Source organism: Helianthus annuus, chromosome 6 (assembly GCF_002127325.2).
Source record: "Helianthus annuus cultivar XRQ/B chromosome 6, HanXRQr2.0-SUNRISE, whole genome shotgun sequence".
NCBI lineage: Eukaryota > Viridiplantae > Streptophyta > Magnoliopsida > Asterales > Asteraceae > Helianthus > Helianthus annuus.
The window spans coordinates 22,169,300-22,193,115 of NC_035438.2; the positions used below are offsets into that span (position 1 = coordinate 22,169,300).

At 40.4% G+C, this 23,816-nt stretch overlaps 1 protein-coding gene across 1 annotated transcript; it reads left to right on the plus strand.

The window, feature by feature from the left end:
* Positions 1 to 19,026: 19,026 nt before the first annotated feature.
* LOC110884495 (desumoylating isopeptidase 1) lies at positions 19,027 to 21,049 on the plus strand. Its single transcript, XM_022132212.2, has 4 exons — positions 19,027 to 19,035; positions 19,283 to 19,380; positions 19,504 to 19,820; positions 20,695 to 21,049. Exons 1-4 carry the CDS (start codon positions 19,027 to 19,029, stop codon positions 20,985 to 20,987), a joined length of 717 nt encoding a protein of 238 aa, XP_021987904.1. The 3' UTR covers positions 20,988 to 21,049.
* The last annotated feature ends 2,767 nt before the right edge of the window (positions 21,050 to 23,816 follow it).

The following is a 23,816-nucleotide window of genomic DNA, read 5'->3' on the forward strand; positions in this document are numbered from 1 at the left end:
CCTAAGGTCCTGCAAGGCATGCAGCAGATAATCAACAACTAGTTGAGCGAGTTCACAGAAAGTAAGTTCATAACAGTAATGCGTAAGTTCATCTAGTGGGGGGCTTCCCATGCATGTATGTACAAATGGTGGGGGTTTCCCATGCCTTGTATATTTATTAATAGTGGGGGATTCCCACGTTAATCCTTACTAATGGGGGCTTCCCATTATGGTACTTACTAGACTATTTGCAACCATGTGTTCTTCTTAATCCGAGAACAGGAATACGTACAAGGTCACGCAGGATTTACGTGGGTGCCCTTCCCCGAGGACAGTGGTACGCGTGGGGTTTACGTAGGATTTACGTAAGTGTCCTTCCGACCCGGAAGACAGTAGTGGGTATTAGGTTACGCAGGATTTACGTAAGTGTCCTCCCGACCCGGGAGACAATGGTAGATACTAGTTTACGCAGGTTTTACGTAAGTGTCCTGACTATCCTGAGGACGATGGTCTATAGTCTAGTGATTGCGTAAGTACGAGTAATCATTCCATGTCAAACATTCCAACCCAATTCCCAACCCGGGAATCCCATGCCTTGGCTGTGTGAACTCACCTTGGTTTGCTCGGCAGATACACAAAAAGGTTCCTTGAACTAAAGTGGTCAATCTCGTCCTAACAGGGTTACCACACAAGTCAGGTTTTGACTCAAGTAATGCACGTATCAATCACGTATGTTAACACGTTACAAGCACACATAGATCATGGCAACAGTTTAATAATCAAAGCAATCCATTCAGCTTGTGCAAATAATTATCAGCCCAATAGTACTCGGCCCAAATATATAACACATAAGCAATCCGAATATCTTCTCGGCCCAATAACAAACAGTCCAATAGCGGTCAAGTACATAAGTCCAACTATTCGGCCCGGTTAGTTGGGCTCGTATCAGTTGTGCAAGTCCAATTGTGTGTGCACGTGCATAAGGTCTCGAGTCGAGATCTCGAGTCGCAACAGGAGTGTCTTGAGTCACAGGAGGGCTGGTCTCGGCTCGTCATGGTCCACTCGAGACTACATGGTCTCGAGTCACAATCCGGAACTCGCAAACTCGGTCTCGAGTTGTGTTGTTGTGTGTCGGTGTGAGGTCTCGAGTCGCAACAGGACTCGCAATGTCGGTCTCGGGTTATCATGCTCAGGTCGAGATCACACGGTCTCGACTCGCAACCATGTTGAGTCTATCAATTTGTAACAATTTTCCTGATTTCATGCAGATCGGTTACACTTATTCAGGTTTCCAAGTTTACATCAATCAATTAACACGATTCCACCCAAGCAGTTAACACAATATCGATCAAACGGGGGTTTCCAAACCTTAATTCGTATGAACCCTAGACTAAACATAGCATGAACAACTTATCATCATCCAACCGGATTAAACCCTACCATCTAAACATATTAACCAAGTTCAAATATGACACAGCCGATTAAACATATCCATTCGGTTCAAATCATGCAATCCGATTTACAACAAGAACAATAACAAGGATAGCAAACTTCAATCCGTTTATCATGCATACACATACATACAACATATCAACCGAGTTACTAGCATAACCCTAACCGATCATGTAATCCGATAACTAACAAAACATATAAGCATACAATTAGTGGCATCATACTAACCGAGATGAAAGTAGGGGATCGATTTGGGTTCACGAGCTTTGAAGGATGCTTGCCGTCGGGTTCCAAAAGTCACGAGAGAGAGGGAGAGAGCTTCTAGGGTTTTGGTGTAACTTGTGTGTGTTATGTTTTGCAACAAATGAGAAAACAAGTCCCTAGAGGGTGTTTGTTGGCGTAAAAGGGGAGTGGGCCGAGCCCAACTCGGCTGCCCTATGATGTCCGATTTCAAGGTGTGGCCCAAATGGGCTTGTGCGACCGGTTAGCCTTGTGCGATCGGGTTATGGTGTGCGGTTTGGGCTCGTTCACTAACATTTAATACACACATATCACATAATCATAACATTCAATTATTAAAGTTCACGCAATCACAACTAGTTCAACAGTTACACGTAATATAAAAGACGGTAAGGTACGAGTTGTCACAGCCAAGCCTAGTTAACGAGCTTCAACACGATGTCTCGATTGGTTCCATATCTAGTAACCCCGGAACCAAGGAGAATCGCTCGTTTTATCGGGGGGTTAGAACCCGCAATAAAGGCAAGTGTGAAGGCCTCTCGGCCAACGACCTTCAGGTCTGTAACTGACCTCTCTTTGTCCCTCACAATGGACGCGGTCCGACTGAGATCGCTGAGGAACAAAGAGGCCGAGAAGAGGAAGCGTGAGGACGATACCTCACGAAGGTCGAGTAAGAAACACCGTGGGAACGGTGATGGCAAGAGAGGGACAGAGTCGAGGAAAGATGGGCAACAATCCGGAGAGAAGCCCAAGTGCAAAAACTGCCAGAAATTCCACTTTGGGAAATGTAGGTTTGGGTCGAACTCACAGTCCCAGTCGAAGTCGCATACTTGTGGACTGTGCAAGTCCAAGGACCACAAGACTGTGGACTGCAAGAAGATTAAAGATGCGACCTGCTATAACTGCAATGAGAAGGGGAACATTAAAAGCAACTGCCCCAAGCTCGCCAAGAAGACTGAAGAACCCAAGAAGAACAATGCTAGAGTCTTCAAGATGGATGTGAAGGAAGCTTTGCAAGACGACAACGTAATCACAGGTACATTTCTCGTGAATAATATCTTTGAAAGAGTACTTTTCGATTCAGGCGCTGATAAATCCTTCGTAGACCAAAAATTTTGCAAATTGCTGAACATGCCTATCAAAACCCTAAATGTGAAATACGAGGTAGAGCTAGCAGACGGCACAGTAGAAACCGTCTCCACTATACTAGATGGATGTGTGATATCCATTAGGAACCACTCTTTTCCTCTATCTCTACTTCCCTTCAAACTGGCTGGTTTTGACATCGTTCTGGGCATGGACTGGTTATCCCACAACCAGGCCCAGATCGTCTGCAACAGAAAACAAATAGTCCTAAAGACCCCGACTGGTGAATCGCTCACCATTCAAGGAGATACGCAGTATGGATTGCCCGAGAATGTAACTATGCTCAAGGCTTCAAGATGTTTAAAAAGAGGCTGTGTCATCTACATGGCACAGGTGATTATTGAAGAGCCCAAACCAAAGATAGAAGACATTCCTATCATTTCGGAGTATCCAGAAGTTTTCCCCGAAGATCTACCTGGGTTGCCACCAGATAGACAAGTGGAATTCAGAATAGATATCATCCCTGGAGCAGCTCCCATTGCTAGAGCACCCTACAGACTAGCACCAACTGAAATGAAGGAATTGAGGACCCAGCTGGATGAACTGTTAGCAAAAGGTTTCATCAAGCCTAGTTCATCTCCCTGGGGAGCACCTGTCCTCTTTGTTAAGAAAAAGGATGGATCGATGCGTCTGTGCATCGACTATCGTGAACTTAATAAGGTCACGATAAAGAATAGATATCCCTTACCAAGGATCGACGATTTGTTTGATCAATTACAAGGGGCTAGTTATTTCTCAAAGATCGACTTGAGGTCAGGCTACCATCAGCTGAAAGTCAGAGATGAAGACGTACATAAAACAGCATTTAGGACTCGTTACGGTCACTACGAGTTCCTAGTGATGCCTTTTGGGCTCACAAATGCACCGGCTGCGTTCATGGATCTCATGAATCGCGTCTGCAAGCCGTACTTAGACAAATTCGTCATTGTATTCATCGACGACATTCTTATCTATTCAAAGAACAAAGCTGACCATGAGAAACACCTAAGATGTATTCTCAAATTGCTGCATCGCGAGAAACTCTATGCCAAATTCTCTAAATGCGAATTCTGGCTACGAGAAGTCCAATTTCTTGGACATGCCGTAAGCGAGCGTGGTATCCAGGTGGATCCCGCTAAGGTAGAGGCGGTCATGAATTGGCAAGAGCCAAAGACGCCTACCGAAATTCGTAGTTTCCTGGGGTTGGCAGGATACTACAGGAGATTCATTGAAAATTTTTCAAGGATTGCTGCGCCCCTAACCTCCTTGACCAAGAAGAAGGAAAAGTTTGTTTGGGGCCCTAACCCTCCTTTGATATTTTAAAGCAAAAGCTAAGCAACGCCCCTGTGTTAACGCTACCGGAAGGTACCGAAGAGTTCGTAGTTTACTGCGACGCGTCACACACTGGCATGGGGTGTGTGCTCATGCAGAAAGGCAAGGTGATTGCCTATGCTTCGAGACAGTTAAAGGTGCACGAAAAGAATTACACCACCCATGACTTGGAGTTGGGTGCCGTTGTGTTCGCACTAAAACTGTGGAGGCATTATCTGTACGGAATCAAGTTTGTGATCTATTCAGATCACAAGAGCCTTCAACATCTGTTCAATCAGAAGGAGCTAAACATGAGGCAACGCCGTTGGATGGAGACCTTAAATGATTATGATTGTGAGATCAGATACCATCCCGGCAAGGCGAATGTAGTCGCTGATGCCCTGAGCCGAAAAGAAAGGATGAAACACATCCGAATCAATGCTAAGAGCATTGAAGTCAAGAATAACTTGATTGAAAGGATATTAGCTGCACAGCGAGAGGCTGTGTTGGAAGCTAATTATCCTAAGGAAAAGTTAGGAGTAACTGAGGAGCAGTTAACTCTTAGCAAGGATGGAATTTTGCGATTGAATGGGCGAATATGGGTTCCAATTTATGGAGGACTACGAGATGTTATCCTCCAGGATGCCCATAGTTCCAAATATTCTGTCCATCCTGGAGCAGACAAAATGTATCAGGATCTAAAGGCAAATTATTGGTGGACAGGCTTGAAAAAGTCTGTAGCCGCTTATGTAGCCAAATGCTTAACTTGTGCGCAAGTCAAGGCTGAGCATCAAAAGCCATCTGGCTTGCTACAACAGCCTGAACTTCCTAAATGGAAATGGGAGTGTGTTACTATGGATTTTATCACCAAGTTACCAAAGACGAGCAAGGGAAATGACACAATATGGGTTATAGTCGATAGACTGACTAAGTCAGCTCATTTCTTACCCATCAAGGAGACTTATAGCTCCGACACATTAGCCCAGTTATACGTTGACAAGATTGTAGCCTTACATGGCATACCTGTGTCTATTATCTCTGATCGAGATACTAGATACATGTCTCATTTCTGGAAAAGCTTCCAGCAATCTTTGGGCACACGTTTGAACTTTAGTACGGCTTACCATCCTCAGACAGACGGTCAGAGTGAGCGTACTATTCAAACGTTAGAAGACATGCTGCGTGCATGTGCTATCGATTTAGGTGGTAGTTGGGATAAGAACCTACCACTAATCGAATTCTCCTACAACAATAGCTACCATACCAGCATAAAGGCTGCGCCTTTCGAGGCATTATACGGTAGAAAGTGTAGATCGCCTGTTTGTTGGGCGGAAGTGGGAGCGGTCCAATTATCAGGGCCAGAGATAGTCTTCGAAACAACGGACAAGATTGTCCAGATTCGAGAGCGTCTCAAAGCTGCCCGTGATAGGCAGAAAAGCTACGCTGATCCAAAGCGTAAGGATTTTCACTTCGAGGTAGGTGAAAAGGTGTTACTAAAAGTATCACCCTGGAAGGGGGTGATGCGCTTCGGTAAGAAGGGCAAACTGAGCCCGAGATACATAGGACCTTTCGAGGTTATCGAACGTGTCGGGTCAGTTGCCTATAAGTTGAACTTACCAGAAGAGCTCAATGGAATTCACAACGTGTTCCACGTCTGCAATCTAAAGAAGTGCTTCGCTGATGAATCATTGGTGATCCCACACACAGATGTGCATATAGATGAGAGCTTGAAGTTTGTGGAGAAGCCTTTGTCGATTGAAGACCGACAGCTGAAAAAGCTTCGAAGAAAGCATGTACCGATAGTAAAGGTCAAGTGGGATGCCCGGAGAGGTCCCGAATTCACGTGGGAAGTTGAATCCACGATGAAAGAAAAATATCCCTATTTGTTTGAGTAAATCTCGGGTCAAGATTTATTTTAAGGGGATGAGGATGTAACACCTCGAAATTTTGTGTCCAATAATGTATTGACACGTGTCTTGAGTTTACACGTGGCATTTAATATTAAATAAAGGACTAAAGTTGACAAACCTTGAAAGTATGTAAATTCGAGGGTTATAAATGTCAAACAAGGGTAAGTATACTGTATAGTAACCCTAAACGATGCCCGTACCTTCAAACGAATAAATCATGGATCATACGGAAGCGAAACGCGGAAGAAAGTGAGAGATTACAAGCTGCAGGGGTTAACTGTGTCAACATGTTTAATTATACCTCTGAGTGACCCTTTGACGTACCCGAGGCTTTATAACAGTAAAATACTCTCACTAGAATGTACTATATAAATTTCGCGAAGCTCCGTTTTAAAACGAGAAAGTTATGATCAAATTCGTATGAGAGGGGTTAAAAGCGTCAACAATGAAAGTTAAGGCTTTCCAGATAACTAACAAACTAACCGGGGACTTAACAATGCGGGTAAATAACACGAGGCCCTTAGTTGTAAATAATCGAGGGCCAAATCGCAAAATTACCCCTTCAAACCCGAAAGGTCAGGTTATTAATTACCAAAGATTTTGTTATTAATTACAAAGATTTAGGCAATGATTATAAAAGATTCAAAAATCTTGAAAAATAGACCTGACGTGGGCCGCGTAAAGGTTAAGGGTTAGTTAAAGCGGGCCGCGAGCCACCTGTTAATCCGGTTTCTGACTTATGGGTTCAGGCGGCCCGCGACCAAGATGCATGAACTCTTAATGCGGGCCGCGTGGGACACACGGTAACAGAAAACATGGGCAGTTTCAATGATTTGGCTTGTAGACGAACTTGTGAGCAATCAATGAAGCATGGGCGCCCTCTACTTGACCCCTAGCACCTCAGGACACTTGTTGATCATCCATGAGCAGTGTAGGATGTGTTGTGATGATCTTGTGCACCAAACTTTGCTATAAAAGGGCATACTTGGTTCACAAATGAAACACACCTCAAAACACATCTTCTGATCATTCCTGGAGCTCACAAGCTTTCTTCTAACATTCCTAAGTCGTGCACTAAGTCTCTGTAAGTATGCCAAACGTTCTATGGCCTTGTTTTTGCTTAGTTTAGCTTAAAAGTCAATCCGTCGTAACTAACGATTGACTTTGCGATAAATCACGAATGGTCCAGTGAATTGTCGAATCAAAAGTAGTTATGTGTTGGTATTTATGTGGGTAATAAACCCCTAAAAGGGTTCCCCCTGATCACCACTCTAACTAGTTCAAATGTCGAGTCAAACGTATACTTAAAAAGTCAACAGAAAGCCATTTTTGCGATTCTTGCATAATCTGTAATGTAGGTGATATGTAACCTGTTTGAATACTCATAAAACATGATAATAAGTATACTAACTTGTCTAAGCTCGTTTGATTCGGCCATTTCCTATATTGACCCGGTTCGGAGCCGAATGTCGCAAAAGTTTGACTTTTGCTTTGACTTCAGTTCTGACCCGTTTTAGTGCAATGTAGATATGCCTTAGGACTCTCTTAGGACCAGGTCACGTGATGGTATCACCCTCTGTGACCGGTTCGTTGTTTGTCCGAGTCTTTTACGCATTTCCGTTAATTGCTTAAAAGTTGACCGTAACGCCCTTTTCAAAATAAAACGAGTATTTCGGACACGTGAAGGAACCATAACCTTGCTTACTAAATTCTAAGCATGTCCCTAAAGTTTCACGCCAATCCGAGGTCTAGAATAGGAGTTATGCTAAATAGCGCAATTAAAAGAAAACTTTTGTAATAAACGGCGCGATTAGCATAACGCCTACCTAAACCAAGATTTCGACACCAAACCTTTTACTCACTGTTGAAAAATAATATTTTGGGATTTTTAAAGATTTTTAATTAATTTTAACCTGCTCATAACCTGCGGTTATGGCTACGGTTCGGTAAATACCGAATATGCCCTTTTCGGCCAAAACTTGAGTTCTACAAGGTCTTTTGACCCGATTCCAGTTGCTACTGATTTTAAATAATAAATAAAGTATTTTGGACTGTATAAACTGAACGGGAAACTCAGATTTCCTGTAGAACTCAGAAAGCCCTTTAAAAGTCCTTAAAATGACCGGAAAACCCCTACAGGGCGTATAATGAACTAAAACTCGTTACGGGCATTATGGAAGGTATCCTACTGATACCACAACCTCTTTAAGGCATATTGACTTAGGAAACAAATGTAGGACTCTTACGGTTACCCGTTGCGCCTTTCGCGCGCACGGTTCGGCTTATGTAACTAGTTTACATAAATTAGCCGATACGGGTCAAACCATATTACTTTGACCCCAAAATCCAGAGTGTGAATATTAAACCCATATAAAACAAGCCTTAAAACTTGTTGGGTCAGAATCACATTCCATTCCCGGTTTTCGCCTTTCACGCGATTAAACCGTATCTATACTTTGACACTGACCGGTCTAGGCTACGGCTAATATAAAGACCTGTTAGGATTCTAATAGGTTATTTTAAAACCATCGTTCCAGAATAGGATCCCCAGTAAAAGATATCTGTGATTTAATCAATTAAGGACAATACTTGCAAAGGTAAATACTTTTAACTTATTTTCCGTATTACGGGCTTGGGTTACGGTATCTAAAATACCGCTTGGTCGGGCAATTGACCCCAACTCATTTGTAGTTGGGTATTATCAATGTGACCCGTTTAAAAATTTGTTTTGTTGGCTTAACGCCTTTGGGGGCTTAATGACCATGTCCCGGATATCCTTGGCAGCATTTACGAATGGCCACGACCTTGACATCCCGGTGTAGGCGTACACCCGGCATTATGTCTATATTATTAAAAGACGTAACCGTTGGTTTACCCACCTCGGTTTTACGCAATGTAGTGTGTCTATTAAACTTTAACCCGGCACGACCCGGGCGACCGAACGCATAGCAAACATGTAATTTTTTACAAGATTTAATTATAAATTATCCCAAGTTATAAAAGAGTTTGTGCCTTGTGCATTCAAATCAATTTTAATAAACATTTTACAAAAGTGTCGGTTGAATGTATTTACCAGTGTAAACTGACGTATTTTCCCAAAAAGATTAAGTGCAGGTACTACACGTAATCGGCTGGCTATAGCTCCTTAGCATCCTAAAGGGTCTCGCAAGCTTTTGATGCCTTGTCTGTTGAACAATACTTCTTATTATTTTGATCCCCCTGTGGATACCATTCGACTATTTGTGATACATTCGATATTACAATCAATGGTTGAATTATATTTATCTTTATGCTTCTGCTGTGCATTCATATAATTGTGTGGTTTGACTATATTGTTGCCAACTACGTCACGGCAATCCCCCACTGGGCCCACCGGTGAAACACGTGGAAATCGGGGTGTGACATATTGTTGCCATAATGTGTTCAATGTAATCTTTTCTCAGGCTATCATCATCTTTTTCTGATAATTTCTGACAAAGATCTTTTGAAAACTGCTCCAAAGTTCTGACTTGAGTGAGCAGGTATTGAAAGTATCTTTGAATCTCTTTGTCAGATTTTCCCATTGTATTTCTTTTAGAGATATCCTCTGCTTGTTGAGCCTTTAACTTCAAATATTCTTCTATGTTATTAGGCCTAGGATAACCTTGAAGAGATGACAGGTTCCTTTTTGCAGGGTCATCTTCAGAGTAGAAGGATTGTATCTCCTCTCTAACTGCTGGAAGATCTAATGGATACTGGACTCCTGCAGGAACAATGGCAGTGTTTGGATTTAGAGCTTGTGCTGAAGAGAGTGGAACATGGTTTGGAATGGTAGCAAGGGCAGTGGTTGTGAAGATGTTGGAGGTGGGGAAGTGTCATCTTCCAGTATTATCCTTCTCCTTTTGGGTTTAGGCGAGGTTGGTGGTGTTTTGGTGGGTTGAGTGGTGGTGATTTGAGTGGTAGGTGGCTGACTAACAGTTGTTGAAACAACTGTTGTTTCAACCATTGTTGTCATTACAACAGATGATGTGTCATCTGAAGTCTTCTGCTTTTTGGCTGGTGGTGTTGGTGATAATGAAGTTGTTTTTGATGGGGCAGTGGTTGAAGTGTGTGTTGATGTAGTATTGGTGGCAGTTGTTAGGATAACATCTGTTGAAACCACTGAAGTACCAACAGCTGTTGATACAATAGGTGTTTTAACATCTGTTGGTGTGGATGTTTGATGTGAGGAGTTTTTGGGAGTTTGGGGAGTATGTTTTGTGATTCTGGAAGGTGTGGATTTGGGTTGTCTCACTATTCTAGTGGGTTGTCTTCTTTTAGGCTTAGGATTTTCTTGCTCATCCTTGGGCTCAAAAGTACCCTGTTCTTCCATCTCCATTAAAGGTTTCTTCTCCTGCTCAAACCATGTTTTACCCTTTGTCTCCATATCCTTTTTCAGCCTTGCTTTTTCATCAGCAAAAGCATTTAAGGTTACATCAACCTTTTTGGAACCATCTAGCCTAGGGATTTCTGCAACCAGACTAGATTTTGAATCTGGTGCAATGTATAAACCATCTTCATATCCCTTTTTCTTCTTAAATTTCTCCCCCTTTTCTTCTACTAGATTGTAGGAGGAGCAGTGCCAGTGGTTTGTAGTAAATGGGCCTTAATTGCCTTGATATCTGCCTGTGTATCCTTGAACCTAGCTTCCATCAGATTTCTGATCTTTTGAATTTGAACTTCATGTTGTTGATAAGCATATTGTCTTTGCTGATGAAGCATAGGTTGAAATAAACTCCAGAGCTCAGCAGAGGATGGAGCAGATGTTGTTGATGTTGCAGCAGTGGATGGTGCCTTTTGAGCTTGTAACAACTGTTGCAGCATAGACTTGATGTCTGCAACAGATGTGTCCAGTTTATCAACCCTCCCCGTCAATTCTTTATACATTAAACCATCACCCAAGTTAATGGGATTATCTGATTTCCCACCAGTGGTTGACTTAGGAAAAGATTCCCAGAAATCATCCACCGATGCCCTTTTTTCTTGGTACTGGGGACTTCTTTCTTCAGTAGGGGTAACCAGTTTTACTGAACCAGTGAATACTGGAAACACCCTGGTTCCCAAAGAATAAATTGCCTTCAAGGGAGTCTCACTTATGAAACTACTGTCCAAGTGTAAACCAGTGGGTTCAACACTTGTAGTAGCTGCTCCACTTGAACTACTGACAGGAAATACTTGTAATTCCTGCAGTGTAACCTCCTCAGTTGTTGGTGGGTTAGCAATGATTGAAACACCAGACTCGGTCACTTGTTGGGGTATGTTCTCATTGACAGGTGATTGAGAAGAACTGATTTATGTCTGGGCTAAATCAAGTGCATCCAACAAGGGTTTTATTTGTGGTGGAATTTGTGCAGTGAGGATAGGGGTAGACAGAGAATTTGCCCCAGGATGTGGGCTGTGGATGATGGAATCAAGTGATTCCAGAGCATCATAATGTGGTGTCCCTGTTCTTACAACCTGATCTTTTTGAGAAGAAGCAGGAGGAGTTTTAGGCTCAGGTTGAGATCTTTCTTCCAACTGCTATGAGGAAGTAGCAGCAGTGGTTTCTGGTGACTTTTGTGTTGTCACTGGTAGTTGCTCTGGGATCTCATCTTCCAGAGTTACCTTTTTATGAGGTTTGGGGGGCTTTTGTGATTTTTTCTGTTTTGGTCTTTTGGTGGTTTTAGGTGTGGGTTTCACAGCAGTGGTTGTGCTGCTGTGATCACCTTGAGTAGTGGGCTCAACAGCAGGTGCCTGAGGAGCAGTGGTTGCTGCTGAAGACTGCTCAGGAACCTCTGTTTGTGTTTTGGAAGTTTTTGACAGCCTTGTAAATGCTTCAGAGGTTAGGCTGTTTATTGAAAAAGGATTGCCTTGGATAAGCACATGGGCATTATCCTTTGAAAATTTTCTTTTTAAAATAGTAACTTAAAAACCCTTGGAAATAACAAAAATGATTTTTTATTAACATTTGTAACATAATAATTGAAGATCTCCTAGGAATAGTTAAAATTTTCTTTATTTAGTATAGCATAGTCCAGGTATTGGATCTTCAATGGGATTTCATTGAAAGCAGTGGTTTTGTTTGACACACACATTAGGAGGGTATGAAATAAAAACCTTGTGGCATGTGGAAAACTGCCTTTTTGTAAAGTATCTTTTTTCATTTCTTCTTCATACCCTCTTTCAATGAAATCCGTTTAATACTCTATTTTTGGGAAAGAGGTTTTACCTGTAAGATCATCGAGTTCAAAGACCTCTGAAATGGTTTGAGGTGTGATGGTGACTGAAATACCCTTTATTGAAGAAGTAATGGCTAAGGGCTTTTTATCCTTAGTTTCAAGTTTAGCATTTTTCCAAAATTCTTGTTGGGTATCCAGGTAGATCGGAGCATCACAGGTCAACAAAGTTTTGTACTTTGAAGACGACAGAGCATCAATGACGGAGTTGAAGGTGGTGGTATGACTTGGTTTTTCAAGTAGACCCAAGTAATTATGAGGAGTTTTGAATGGAAGGGCCATGATTGAGTAGAAGATAAGTGATTTGTGAGAGTATTTGGGAGAAACTGCTTTGTGAAGGGAATTTTTAATTCGATTCGACAGTGAAAACCCTGTTTGGGGTTTTGATCAGGGTTTTATAGGGGAAAAAGTGTATGCTGACGTGGCAGCGGTTACAAAAGATCTAACGGCCAAGTATTGCCCACGTAACAACCTCTGATGATAATGGAGGACAGTTGGTAGGAAACCACTGATGGAGCAATATCAGTGGTTTGCAACGGTTACAATGAGAACAGTGGCTGATTTTTAACTATCAGTGGATAGCCTATCAGTGGATTAAAACGATGATGTTTGATCAACAGTGATTAACAAGGAAATGAGAGAACAGAGGTTGACTTTCAGCAGTGGACAGCATTTAGCAGAACAGATGTTTGAACCAAAAACAGTGGTTATGGCAGACTTTTAAGGATTAATGAAAATTTTCATTTTTAGCTATTTTTAAGGATGGATTTTTGATTTTCTGAAAACATTTTAATGCTTTTATTCATAGAAAACAGGATTTTGCCGGTTATTCCATGTTCAGCATGCCAATCCTAGAGATCAAGCTTTCAAAGGTGGATGTGTCTAAAGCTTTTGTTAGCACATCTGCCAGCTGATCTTTAGTTGGAACATAATGCAGAGAAATCAAACCTTTTTCATAGCAATCCCTCACAAAGTGATGTCTGATATCAATGTGCTTGGTGGTTGAATGAGAAACTGGATTTTTGATGATATTTTCTACTGCCTGACTGTCCAACATGAGAGGTGTCTTTAAGGCAGTGATACCAAAATCCAGAAGTTGATTTTGAAGCCAAAGCAGTTGGGCTGTACAGCTTGCAGCAGCTATATACTCTGCCTCAGCAGTGGATGTTGAAACAGCTGCTTGCTTTTTGCTTTGCCAAGACACTAAGTAATTTCCTAGGAATTGGCACCCTGCTGAACTGGACTTCCTTGTAGTATTACATCCAGTAAAGTCACTGTCTGAGAAACCTGAAAGCTTGATATTTCCATCAGCTGGATACCAGATACCAAGTGTGGGAGCACCTTTTAGGTATCTTAATATCCTTTTTACAGCAATAAGGTTTGACTTTCTAGGGGCTGATTGGGATCTTGCACAAACATATGTTGCAAACATGATGTCTGGCCTAGATGCAGTTAGGTACAATAAAGACCCAATCATGCTTCTATAAAGAGTTTGATCAACCAAATCATTCTTTTCATCAGACATGACTATTTTTGTGGTTGCTATGGGTGTGCTACATGGTTTACAATCATCCATTTCAAATTTCTTTAAAAGTTCTTTGGCATATTTGCCTTGATGGATGAAAGTACCATTTTGCAGTTGCCTTACTTGGAGACCAAGAAAGCACTGGAGTTCACCCATTGCACTCATCTCAAACTCAGCTGTCATGAGTTGTCTGAACTCTTCACACATTTTAGAACATGTGCTTCCAAAAATGATGTCATCCACATAAATTTGGACTATCATCAAGTCTTTCCCTCTCCATTTTAAAAACAGTGTTTTGTCTATTTTACCTCTTGTGAAACCAATGGAAAGAATAAAGGTGGAAAGAGTTTCATACCAGGCTCATACAAAGCTTTGTTTAGCTTGTAGACATGATCTGGATAAAATGGATCCTCAAACCAGGAGGTTGACAAACATATACCTCTTCTTGAATCTTACCATAGAGGAAAGCACATTTGATATCCATTTGAAACAACTTTATGTTGTGGTTGACAGCAAAGGCCAAGAACAGTCTAATAGCTTCCAATCTTGCTACAGGGGCAAAAGTTTCATCATAGTCAATGCCCTCTTCCTGTTTGAAACCTTGAACCACTAGCCTTGCTTTATTCTTGACAACAATGCCCCTTTCATCAGTTTTATTTTTGAAGACCCACTTTGTGCCAATAGGACTCACATCCTCTGGCAGTGGTACAAGCTCCCATACTTGTTGTCTTTTAAACTGTTGGAGCTCCTCTTGTATGGCCTCTACCCAGTTGTTGTCTTTCAGTGCCTCTTGGTACTTGACTAGCTGATGGAGAGATAGAAAACCAGCAAAAAGACAGATGTTTTGGGATTGACTTCTTGTGAGCACCCCTTCACTGATGTTGCCAATAATTTGGTCTGGTGGATGAGACTTCAAGAAGATTAGATCTCCTTTGTATGGAACAATGGCATTAATGGTGAGGGCTGCAGATGTGAATCATCTGAGCTAACTGTTGGTGACTTTGATGATCCAACAATGGCTTGAAATGGAGGTGGAGGAATAGGTGGTAGTGGTGTGGACACATGTTGACTTTTATCCACTGTTTGAGGACTTTTATCAACAGTGTTTGATGATGGGGAAGTATGGGTTAATGGGCTACTTTGGTCAACAACTGTTGAGGTAGCAGTGGTTGAGCTTTGACAATTATTATGAACATCTGCTGCTCTACCATTTGATGCAGACTTTTGTTGTGGAATGATGACTTCATATCCATAGTCTGATGGAGCACTTTGTGATGGACCTGCACTGTTAGTCTTGACAGAAACATTTTCAAAGGTAAATTTATCAAGATCAAACAATTCTACAGGGTTTGCAGGGATTTTCATTGAAGAAAGTTCGTTGAACTTCACATTCAAAGTCTCTTCCACTGTTTTGGTCCTTGTTTTAAATACTTTGTAGGCCTTAGCAGTGGTTGAGTATCCCAAATGATATCCACTGTCTACTTTGGCTGCAAATTTTGAAATTGAGTCTTTTAAGTTCAAAATAAAGCATGGGCAGCCAAATACTTTAAAGTATGAGATCAGTGGTTTGATTTTATACAGAAGTTCATAGGCAGTCTTTTGATGCCTGGGGTTGATTTAAACTCTGTTCTGGACATAGCAAGCAGTGTTTACTGCCTGTGCCTAGAAAGTTAATGGCAAACCTGAATAAGCAAGCATGGTTCTGGCAGCCTCAATCAATGTCTTATTCTTTCTTTCAACAACCCCATTTTGCTCTGGTGTCCTTGGAATGCTGTACTGCCTTACAATTCCTTTTGACACACAAAACTCATCAAACTCCCTATTTCTGAACTCTGTGCCATTGTCACTCCTGAAGAATTTCACTGGCAAGTCAAACTGCTTTTCAACTTGCTTGACAAAGTCTTGCAGAATGCCTGCAATCTCATCTTTGGAATGTAAAAATAATAAGTCCATGTAAACCTAGAAAAGTCATCTACAATCACCAAACAATATCTTTTCTTTTTAAGACTCATGACTTTTACTGGGCCAAACAGATCCATGTGCAACATTTGCAGGCACTTGGTTGTTTTGGACTCTTCAATGGACTTAAATGAGCTTTTATGTTGTTTTCCTTTTAAGCAGGAAACACAATGATCAGGACAGGTGAACAGTTTTTGAGGTAGACCTTTTACTAACCCCTATTTTGACAAAGCAGTGATTGTCTTGAGATTTGTGTGCCCCAATCTCCTGTGCCAAAGTTCTGTCTCTTTGTTAGAGGCAGCTGAGAATAGACAGGCATCAGTCCTCGGGCTATCTTTTGACAGATCAACTACATAAACATTGCCACTCCTTTGAGCAACAAGTTGGGTTTTTCCATTTTTTATTATTTCTTCAATCTTTTTAACCATTTCTGGTCCAACAATCCTACAACAATCCTTAGTAAAGAATGAGCCGTAGCCCTTATCACTCATTTGTGAGACACTAAGGAGGTTGAATTTTAGATTGTCTATTAGATTGACATTTTCAAACTTAACATTACCAAACTGAACTGTACCAGACCCCATCACCTTCCTTTTACTATTATTACCAAAAGATATATCACCCCCTCCATGAGTTTTGAATTCTTTGAGTAGGGCTCTACATCATGTCATGTGCCTGGAGCCTCCACTATCTACATACCCAAGATTATCTAAGCATGCAGAAGCTCCTTGCACATCAAGTAAAAGGTTAGTTCATGAGGGTCTCCAAAGCCAATAAGGCTTTGGATGGGGTCTCAATAGTGTCTGTGTAAAGTTCAGGTGGATGGACAGTGGTTAGCTCAGGGGTTTGGACAGTTTTAGATTAGCGGATCGAGGTTTAAACCATTGTGAACCTTACGCCTTTTTACTTTCAGATCGAGGTTCTCAACAGTGTCTGTGTTAAGTTCAGGTGGATGGACAGTGATGAAGAAAGGTCCGGTGGCAAGAAAAGCTGCTTCCAGAAGGTTGTCAAGTGTTTTCGCTCGACGATTCCATTCTTGGGTGGTTGGTTTGGCCATTTTTCCTGTAACTCGAATCCTAGCCCGGTATATCCCACTTTAGTTTTACACCAATGTGAACCTTACGCCTTTTTTACTCTCTGATCGAGGTTCTCGGCATTGAAAAATCTTCGTAAACTAAATCACATGTGTATATGTTGACATTTAAGAGATATACAGTCAAGAAAATCAAGAGTAATGGTGATATATTTGCGGATTAGACACCAAAAAATAAACACTCAAAAAATGGCTACAATTTAAGGAATGTGTTTAGAGACGGCATCAGATTTCTAATTGATGGAGAAAGGTCTGGTGGCAAGAAAAGCTGCTTCCAGGCGGTTGTCAAGTGTTTTCGCTCGACGAGTCCATTCTTGGGTGGTTGGTTTGGCCCTTATTCATGTAACTCGAATCCTAGCCCGGTATATCCCATTTTAGTTTTACACCATTGTGAACCTTACGCCTTTTTTACTCTCTGATCGAGGTTCTCGGCATTGAAAAATCTTCGTAAACTAAATCACACGTGTATATGTTGATATTTAAGAGATATACACAAAGAACTGTAATCGAAGATTAACCGGCTCAATCATGAGAGCTATGCATTTGAGTAAGAGAGATATGATCGCAAATATAAAGGAGAGAGATAAATTGAAATTTGAATGTAGAGCCAAATTCATATATGTTATTTATAGGGAGCCAGTTCATATGTAGTTTGAATTTTGAATTTGGAGCAAGGATTTTGAATTTTGAATTTGGAGCCAGGATTTTAAATTTTGAATATGGGCAGAGGTTTGAAGCGGTTTTATAAACAGCTGACCATTTGTAGATGTGGGCAGATGTTTAAAGTGATTTTCTAGATGTGGGCCAGACCTTTGAAAATTAAAGTGATTTTATATATTAAGGATTATGATACGATAATGACATAAAAAAAGCCTTGTTGGACAGCCTCTGTGGCTGCCACCTTAACTTTTCTTATATCACTTGGTTTTCTTTTTTTTATAGAAAGTATAGATAGATAGATTTGTTATTCTTTTCAAGATCTGAAAAATGAAAATTACAAAAGTTAAATCCTAAAAACTTGCGCCCTTAGATATGGGCCTCAACCTTCCACTCATTTTTTTTAACCTTGACTATGGGCCTCAACCTTCCACTCATTTTTTAACACTCGAGCAGCACGTGAAGCCATGATAGCTGGACTTATTTGCAACGTATCTTTTGCGGTATATAAAAAACGAAGAAAAATTATCAATAACCCTCACTTAAGTCATTTGCAATTTAGAAGTTAATTAAGGGACTATTTGTAACTTAATGTCAACCTCCTAAAACAAATAAGAGGCTACATTTAATCCATGCTTTTCATACGTTGATATATTTTTAGAATCTCATGCACAAGCAATTAAAGAGATCCACTCGTTCCTATTTCTTCCTCTTCCTATATAAATTCCTTCCCAACATTTTTGTTTTCTCTCCACCCTCTCTTTGATGCAGAATTTGTAAGACATTCATCGTATTCTAATTCGTCTATCCTTTCGTATAACATTTGTTTGTCCATCGGTTTATTTATGGATTTTCTTATTTCGGTTCATTACTTCTTCGGCAAGGAATTTGATTGTTACCATCAATTTTGTCATTGAAATATGATCACATTAAGCAATTCTATGTGTTTTTGTTGCTTGTGATCGGCTTTTGTTTGTTCTTATAATCTAAATGCGGTTTGCATGCGAGGGAATTAGGTAAATGCATGTCAATTATGATTTGTGGTAATGTTTTGGATGTGATAAATTGATCTCTTCTTATGGTAAGAAATAGATTTGTGTTATTTATGTTATGTGTGATGTTCCAAACATATTGGAGATTAGAAAATGTGCCCACTATTGCCAGGAAATAAAATTTTGATTTTAGAAAAGGGGTCTGGTTAAACGTACCCTCATGTGAGAGGGATATTATTTTTTAATGGTGGGTCCTCCCTTCGGTCCCTTGTGAGTTGTGAGTGGGGTGGGGGTACATTTAGTAGCAAGCACCCTCTTCACCAATTATATTACAGTTATATGCTATTTTAAGACGTCATTATCTACCTTATATAAATGATGAAATCTATGTATTTAAGTGAGATTGTTTTGTGCTCATCATGTTTTCCTTTTTCCTTTGCTATTCAGTTTCGTTTGAACAGAGTTTATTGTTGTTCAGATCAATCAAGACATCATCCTACACAAAGCATTTTAGCACCTCAAACTTTTGTTTATATTTGATTGTTGAGAGATGGCCGAGGTACGAGGTCCTTCCTACTCTTTTTTTTTTTCATTCTTTCATTTGTTTTTCCGTTTGCTAACATAGTTTCATGCATACAACCTCTTAAATTGCTTTTACGAAAATTACATCACTTTTATGAGCAAAAGGTGTTTCAGATCAACCAAACCCGACCTATACTGATATGAGAAAAGTTATTAATAACATGTTTCTACGATGTGGCGTCTATTTAAAATATATCATAACCACATTTGAATTCCATCTATAGGAGGGCCAAAAGGTGAGCTTGCATGTGTATGACTTAAGCCAAGGACTAGCTATGCAGGTCTCAACTTCCCTTTTGGGGAAGCCTATCGAAGGAATATGGTACATATCTTTCTTCGTATAAACAACGAGTCTCACTATCATATTTCGGTATAAATGATAACACAATGTTATTCTGTTATCCAAAATCTTACATGACCCGTTTCATTTATTTTCTAAAAATAGGCACACTGGAATAGTTCTATACGGTAACGAATATTATTTTGGAGACGGGATACAACAAACTCCTGTTGGAACTACACCTTATGGGACTCCGCTAAAAGTGATTGATCTTGGTGTCACCAAGCTTACAAAGGATGAGTTTGATGCATATTTAAAAGAGATAGGTCCACGATATACTCATGAAACTTACAATATACTGAAGCATAATTGCAACTGTTTTAGCAATGAAGTTGCACAACATGTGGCCGGAACCACCATCCCTGAGTACATTCTCAACCTCCCTAATGAAGTGCTTAGTAGTCCACTGGCTCCTCTTATAAGTAAGTTATAAATCTTTCTTTCTTTAGGGGGTGTTTGGGATTACGTTTTGAAGTGATTATTTGATTATTGCGTTTGTAAAACATAAATAATCTAAAAAAGTGTTTGGATGAAAAAGTGATTATTTGCCTCCAAAACACAGTTTTGGAGAAGCATGTACCTATATGCTTTTTCAAAACGTATAATCTATTTTGAAAACGCATAATCTATTTTGAAAACGCAACCCCAAACACCCCCTTAAGTATTAGTCATCGTTATTTTCACGTGTTGCTTCTATAATCTACACCACTAGAGCTAAGGACTCGGGTGGTGTGGATGTGGCGTTGGGTTTTCCTCTTCTCGGGTCACAATACAAATTGCAATCACATAAAACTCGTGAGAGGGTCCACAAGCTTGAAACCCCGTGAACACAATGCTCAAGTCAGTTGGTGCCACATAAAAAAAATCATACGTTTGTGTACGTATAATAGCAGGGCCGGCCCTGGGGCGGGCGACCACCCAGGGCCCGGAACTTTTTTTTTAATTTAAACAACGAAATTAAAAAAAGGCCCAACAAGTTTTACATTAAACCCAACAATGAAATTCAAGCCCAATTAAAAATAAACAAGGATCTTAGGGGTCCAGTTTTTTTTATCTCACCCAGGACCCAAAAAATTATGAGTACTCTCGGGGCGGGCCTGTATATTAGGGTTGTCGTATAGGAGGTTGTTGGGCCGTAATGGGCCATCCTTGACTTGGGCTTACTAAAATTGAACCAACTTGAGTTGGGCCTGTCTTGCTGAGTTGAGCAATAATGAGGATACCAAATTGGTGTCCTTGTAGATCAAAAGAAAGTTGGTAAATTCAAGTAATATATAATTATTATGTATTTTGCAGTGCCACTGATACAAAATCTGGAGGCTACATTGAGGGATGGTGATGTTCCACAAGGACTTCAGTTCCAAGCACCTATCGGATCAGCAGAAAGCAGCAATAGTGACGGCTCTGCAACGGCAAACACTATTCAACCGATGGTGGATCCTCTTGGAAATGCTAGAAGCGTGGTGCAGGAAGAGATCGCCAAGGAGTTTGCTGCGCTCAGGGCATCGGGGACGATGAGCCCGAGTGAGGCTGCAGCTCTTGCAACCAAGAATGTGATGCAGAAACATGGCTTCTTGAATCCTACCTAAAACTTGGTTTGTTTACTGCTGTCTTTTGGGAAAGTATTAAGAAAATTTGTCCAGCTTTTGTGTGTGTGTTTTTTACTTTTTAAATTGTGTTTTGTATTGAAATCATTGGACACTATATATATTTTAAAGTATTTTAATTTGTTCCTCACAAAGAATGAGGGCCTATGAGATCAAATGAAGGTCTTTTGTTTATAGCACATATTTAAGAGGGATGGTTTTGCATCCTGTCATATACAATTGTAGCCCGTGTACATGAAATTGTTGTTTATTTAATATTTAATTAAATATGAAGATAATAGCATTGTAATGGTAGATTTATATTTCCATACCAATGGGTGGTGGTCTATTGGCAAAGGTAAAGACTTTAAACAAAATTTTGTTTGGACTCGTTTAGGCTCACGAGCTTTGTATTTCAGGCTCAAGCTCGGGCTCGATAACTAAACGAGCTCTATTTCAAGCTCGAGCTTATTAAGGCTCGGCTTGTTCGAGCTTTTAACCGAGCCAATCACGAGTAGCTCTTGAGTATCTGGACTTGTTTACACCCCTAGATTTAAGTCCCACAGACAACAGGATTAAAAGAAATTCGCCATTTAAAAAATGTATATTTCCATGATGACATCTCAGCAAAAAGTTAGAACAATAAAATATTCAAAACAATTGGACCAGTTATAAGACTATGGGGTGTGGAGGAGCTCCATCCTCAAAGGATGTTTCTCCACGTCACCCGCCACGTCACCACGCAAGGAGGATGTCCCTCCAAGGATGGACCAAGGCACCGATTAAAAAATGTATATTTCCATGATGGCAAATGGCCGCTGTACATTTCTGTAAAGTGGTGAATCCCCTTTTGCCTCTAGCGTCGTAACATAATGTAAAAAACGGATCAGACCGCGACAAGTCATCTACTATACATAAGAACAATCGACGACTCATTCGGAACCGACGTCTAAACGTCACAGCCGTGTACACGGGTTCATCGGCAAAATAATCGGCCACTAATCTATCATGTGCACTTACACGTGAACGTAAAAATAAATAATTAACACCGAAAATAATATAACTAAATTATTAACATCGAAAAATAATATAACTAAATAATTAACACTGGAAAATAATATAACCTTCTCGATCTCGGTTTATGGCGGCTTGCCTAGTTTGCGGTTATGACGTGGTTTCTTCATCTTCTTTCCTCGATGATCATCTGTGTTGTCTGCATTACGGTGTTTGCAAAAAACAAATCGCCTTCACCCGAAGATGACAAACACCACGATGAAGAGGACATGGCTAAAACTTTATAAAATTTTAAGAAGTGTATGAAAAAGTGAGAGAGATTGGGATGATTTGGTTTGAAGATGAGAGGATAAATGGTATATATTTATAAAGAAAATATTTTTTTAATGGAACTGGCCGTTGTAACAGCTTTAAATTTGAAAAAGTAGGCCGGCACCGATGTCTAGGGGGAGATGGAGAGAACGCGGACGACCTGAGGGGCGGTGTGCAATCCCGTCGCCGCACTAGACCGGCTCAGAGACGTCCCCACACCGACCAGTCTAAACCCCACATTTAAAGAAAAGTAAACCCATGAACTATTAAATGGTTATAAGTGCAAGGCAAAGGTGTTAAAAACTTTATTGTTAAAAAAAAAAGTAAAATTAAAAGCATATAACTATTAATTAGTTTATCAATAATAAATAGCACTTGTTTATTAAATTATCCATTATCCATAATATATAAACAAAAGAAAAACCTAACTCAATCAGGATATAGAAATCCTATAACATAAAGAATAGGATCGGAGTTTATATATGTAAAAAGATTTAACTCAAGATCATAATAAGGAAACTCCAACGAAATTTGAATTCAAAATATTCGCAACGAAACGATTCAAATACCCTGAACTCGATTTTTCTATCTAGCTAATCTTTTGTCTTGCAGATTCTTGAAGTTAACAATGGAGAAGGATAAAACTACTCGACTGGTTCTGCCGTGTGCGGACGATGATGGCAAGTTTATGTGTTACTTGTGTCACACATATGTGACATCGGACTATAGTCTTTACCTTCATATGCGTGATCACACCTATTCCGATTGGCAGGAGGTGCTGCCGGAAACACTCGAATGTTGTAGCGCGGTTGTTGTCCGCCATACGCTACTTGATCCGATGTCATTCGATGACTCTTCAGATGACGATGAAGAATGCTTGATCAGGCGTGATGATGGTGAGGTAGTTGATTTGACCAAGGTTTTACCACAATGGGATGTCATCGGTCAAGTGAAAAACAAAAGAGGCCGACGGCCGGATTTCAACAACGTTCAAGTTTTACCGACGACAAAGAAGTTGAAGGTGACGACAGACACCAAGAAAGATGAAGTTTTATCGGCAAAGAAGTTAGAGACCAACAACAATGAAGTTGTAGCAGATTTGAAGGAGGATGAAGGTTTTCTAGACGCCGTGAGTTTGTTGGCAAGAAAGTTCAAGAAAGACGAAGTTGAAACACAAGCGTCGACAATGAAGCCCAATGAAGACATGGCGACGGGATGTGGTGGTAATGCGGTTTTTGAATTTGATCTCAACAAAGATCCAGTGACTGTAACTGAAGTTGAATAATCGTATACTCATGCATTGGATTAGTCACACCAGTATATACATGCCCATGGACAGTCTACATATACGCACAAGGAAAAAAAATACTTGTCATCATCAATCAGTTTTAGTTATATGATCTTTCATGTTTAAAAGAAATAAAAACCAGTTAGAAAATATTTACATTAAACTCCTATCAAACCTTCAACTCTGGCCCAAATATTTAGTGACATGCATGATTACAG

Excerpts from the sequence above, each read along its gene's own strand:
- LOC110884495 (XM_022132212.2), top strand. Across the intron at positions 19,381-19,503 it reads AAGCCTATCGAAGGAATATG|GCACACTGGAATAGTTCTAT; the intron begins GTACATATCTTT and ends TTCTAAAAATAG. Across the intron at positions 19,821-20,694 it reads TCCACTGGCTCCTCTTATAA|TGCCACTGATACAAAATCTG; the intron begins GTAAGTTATAAA and ends TGTATTTTGCAG.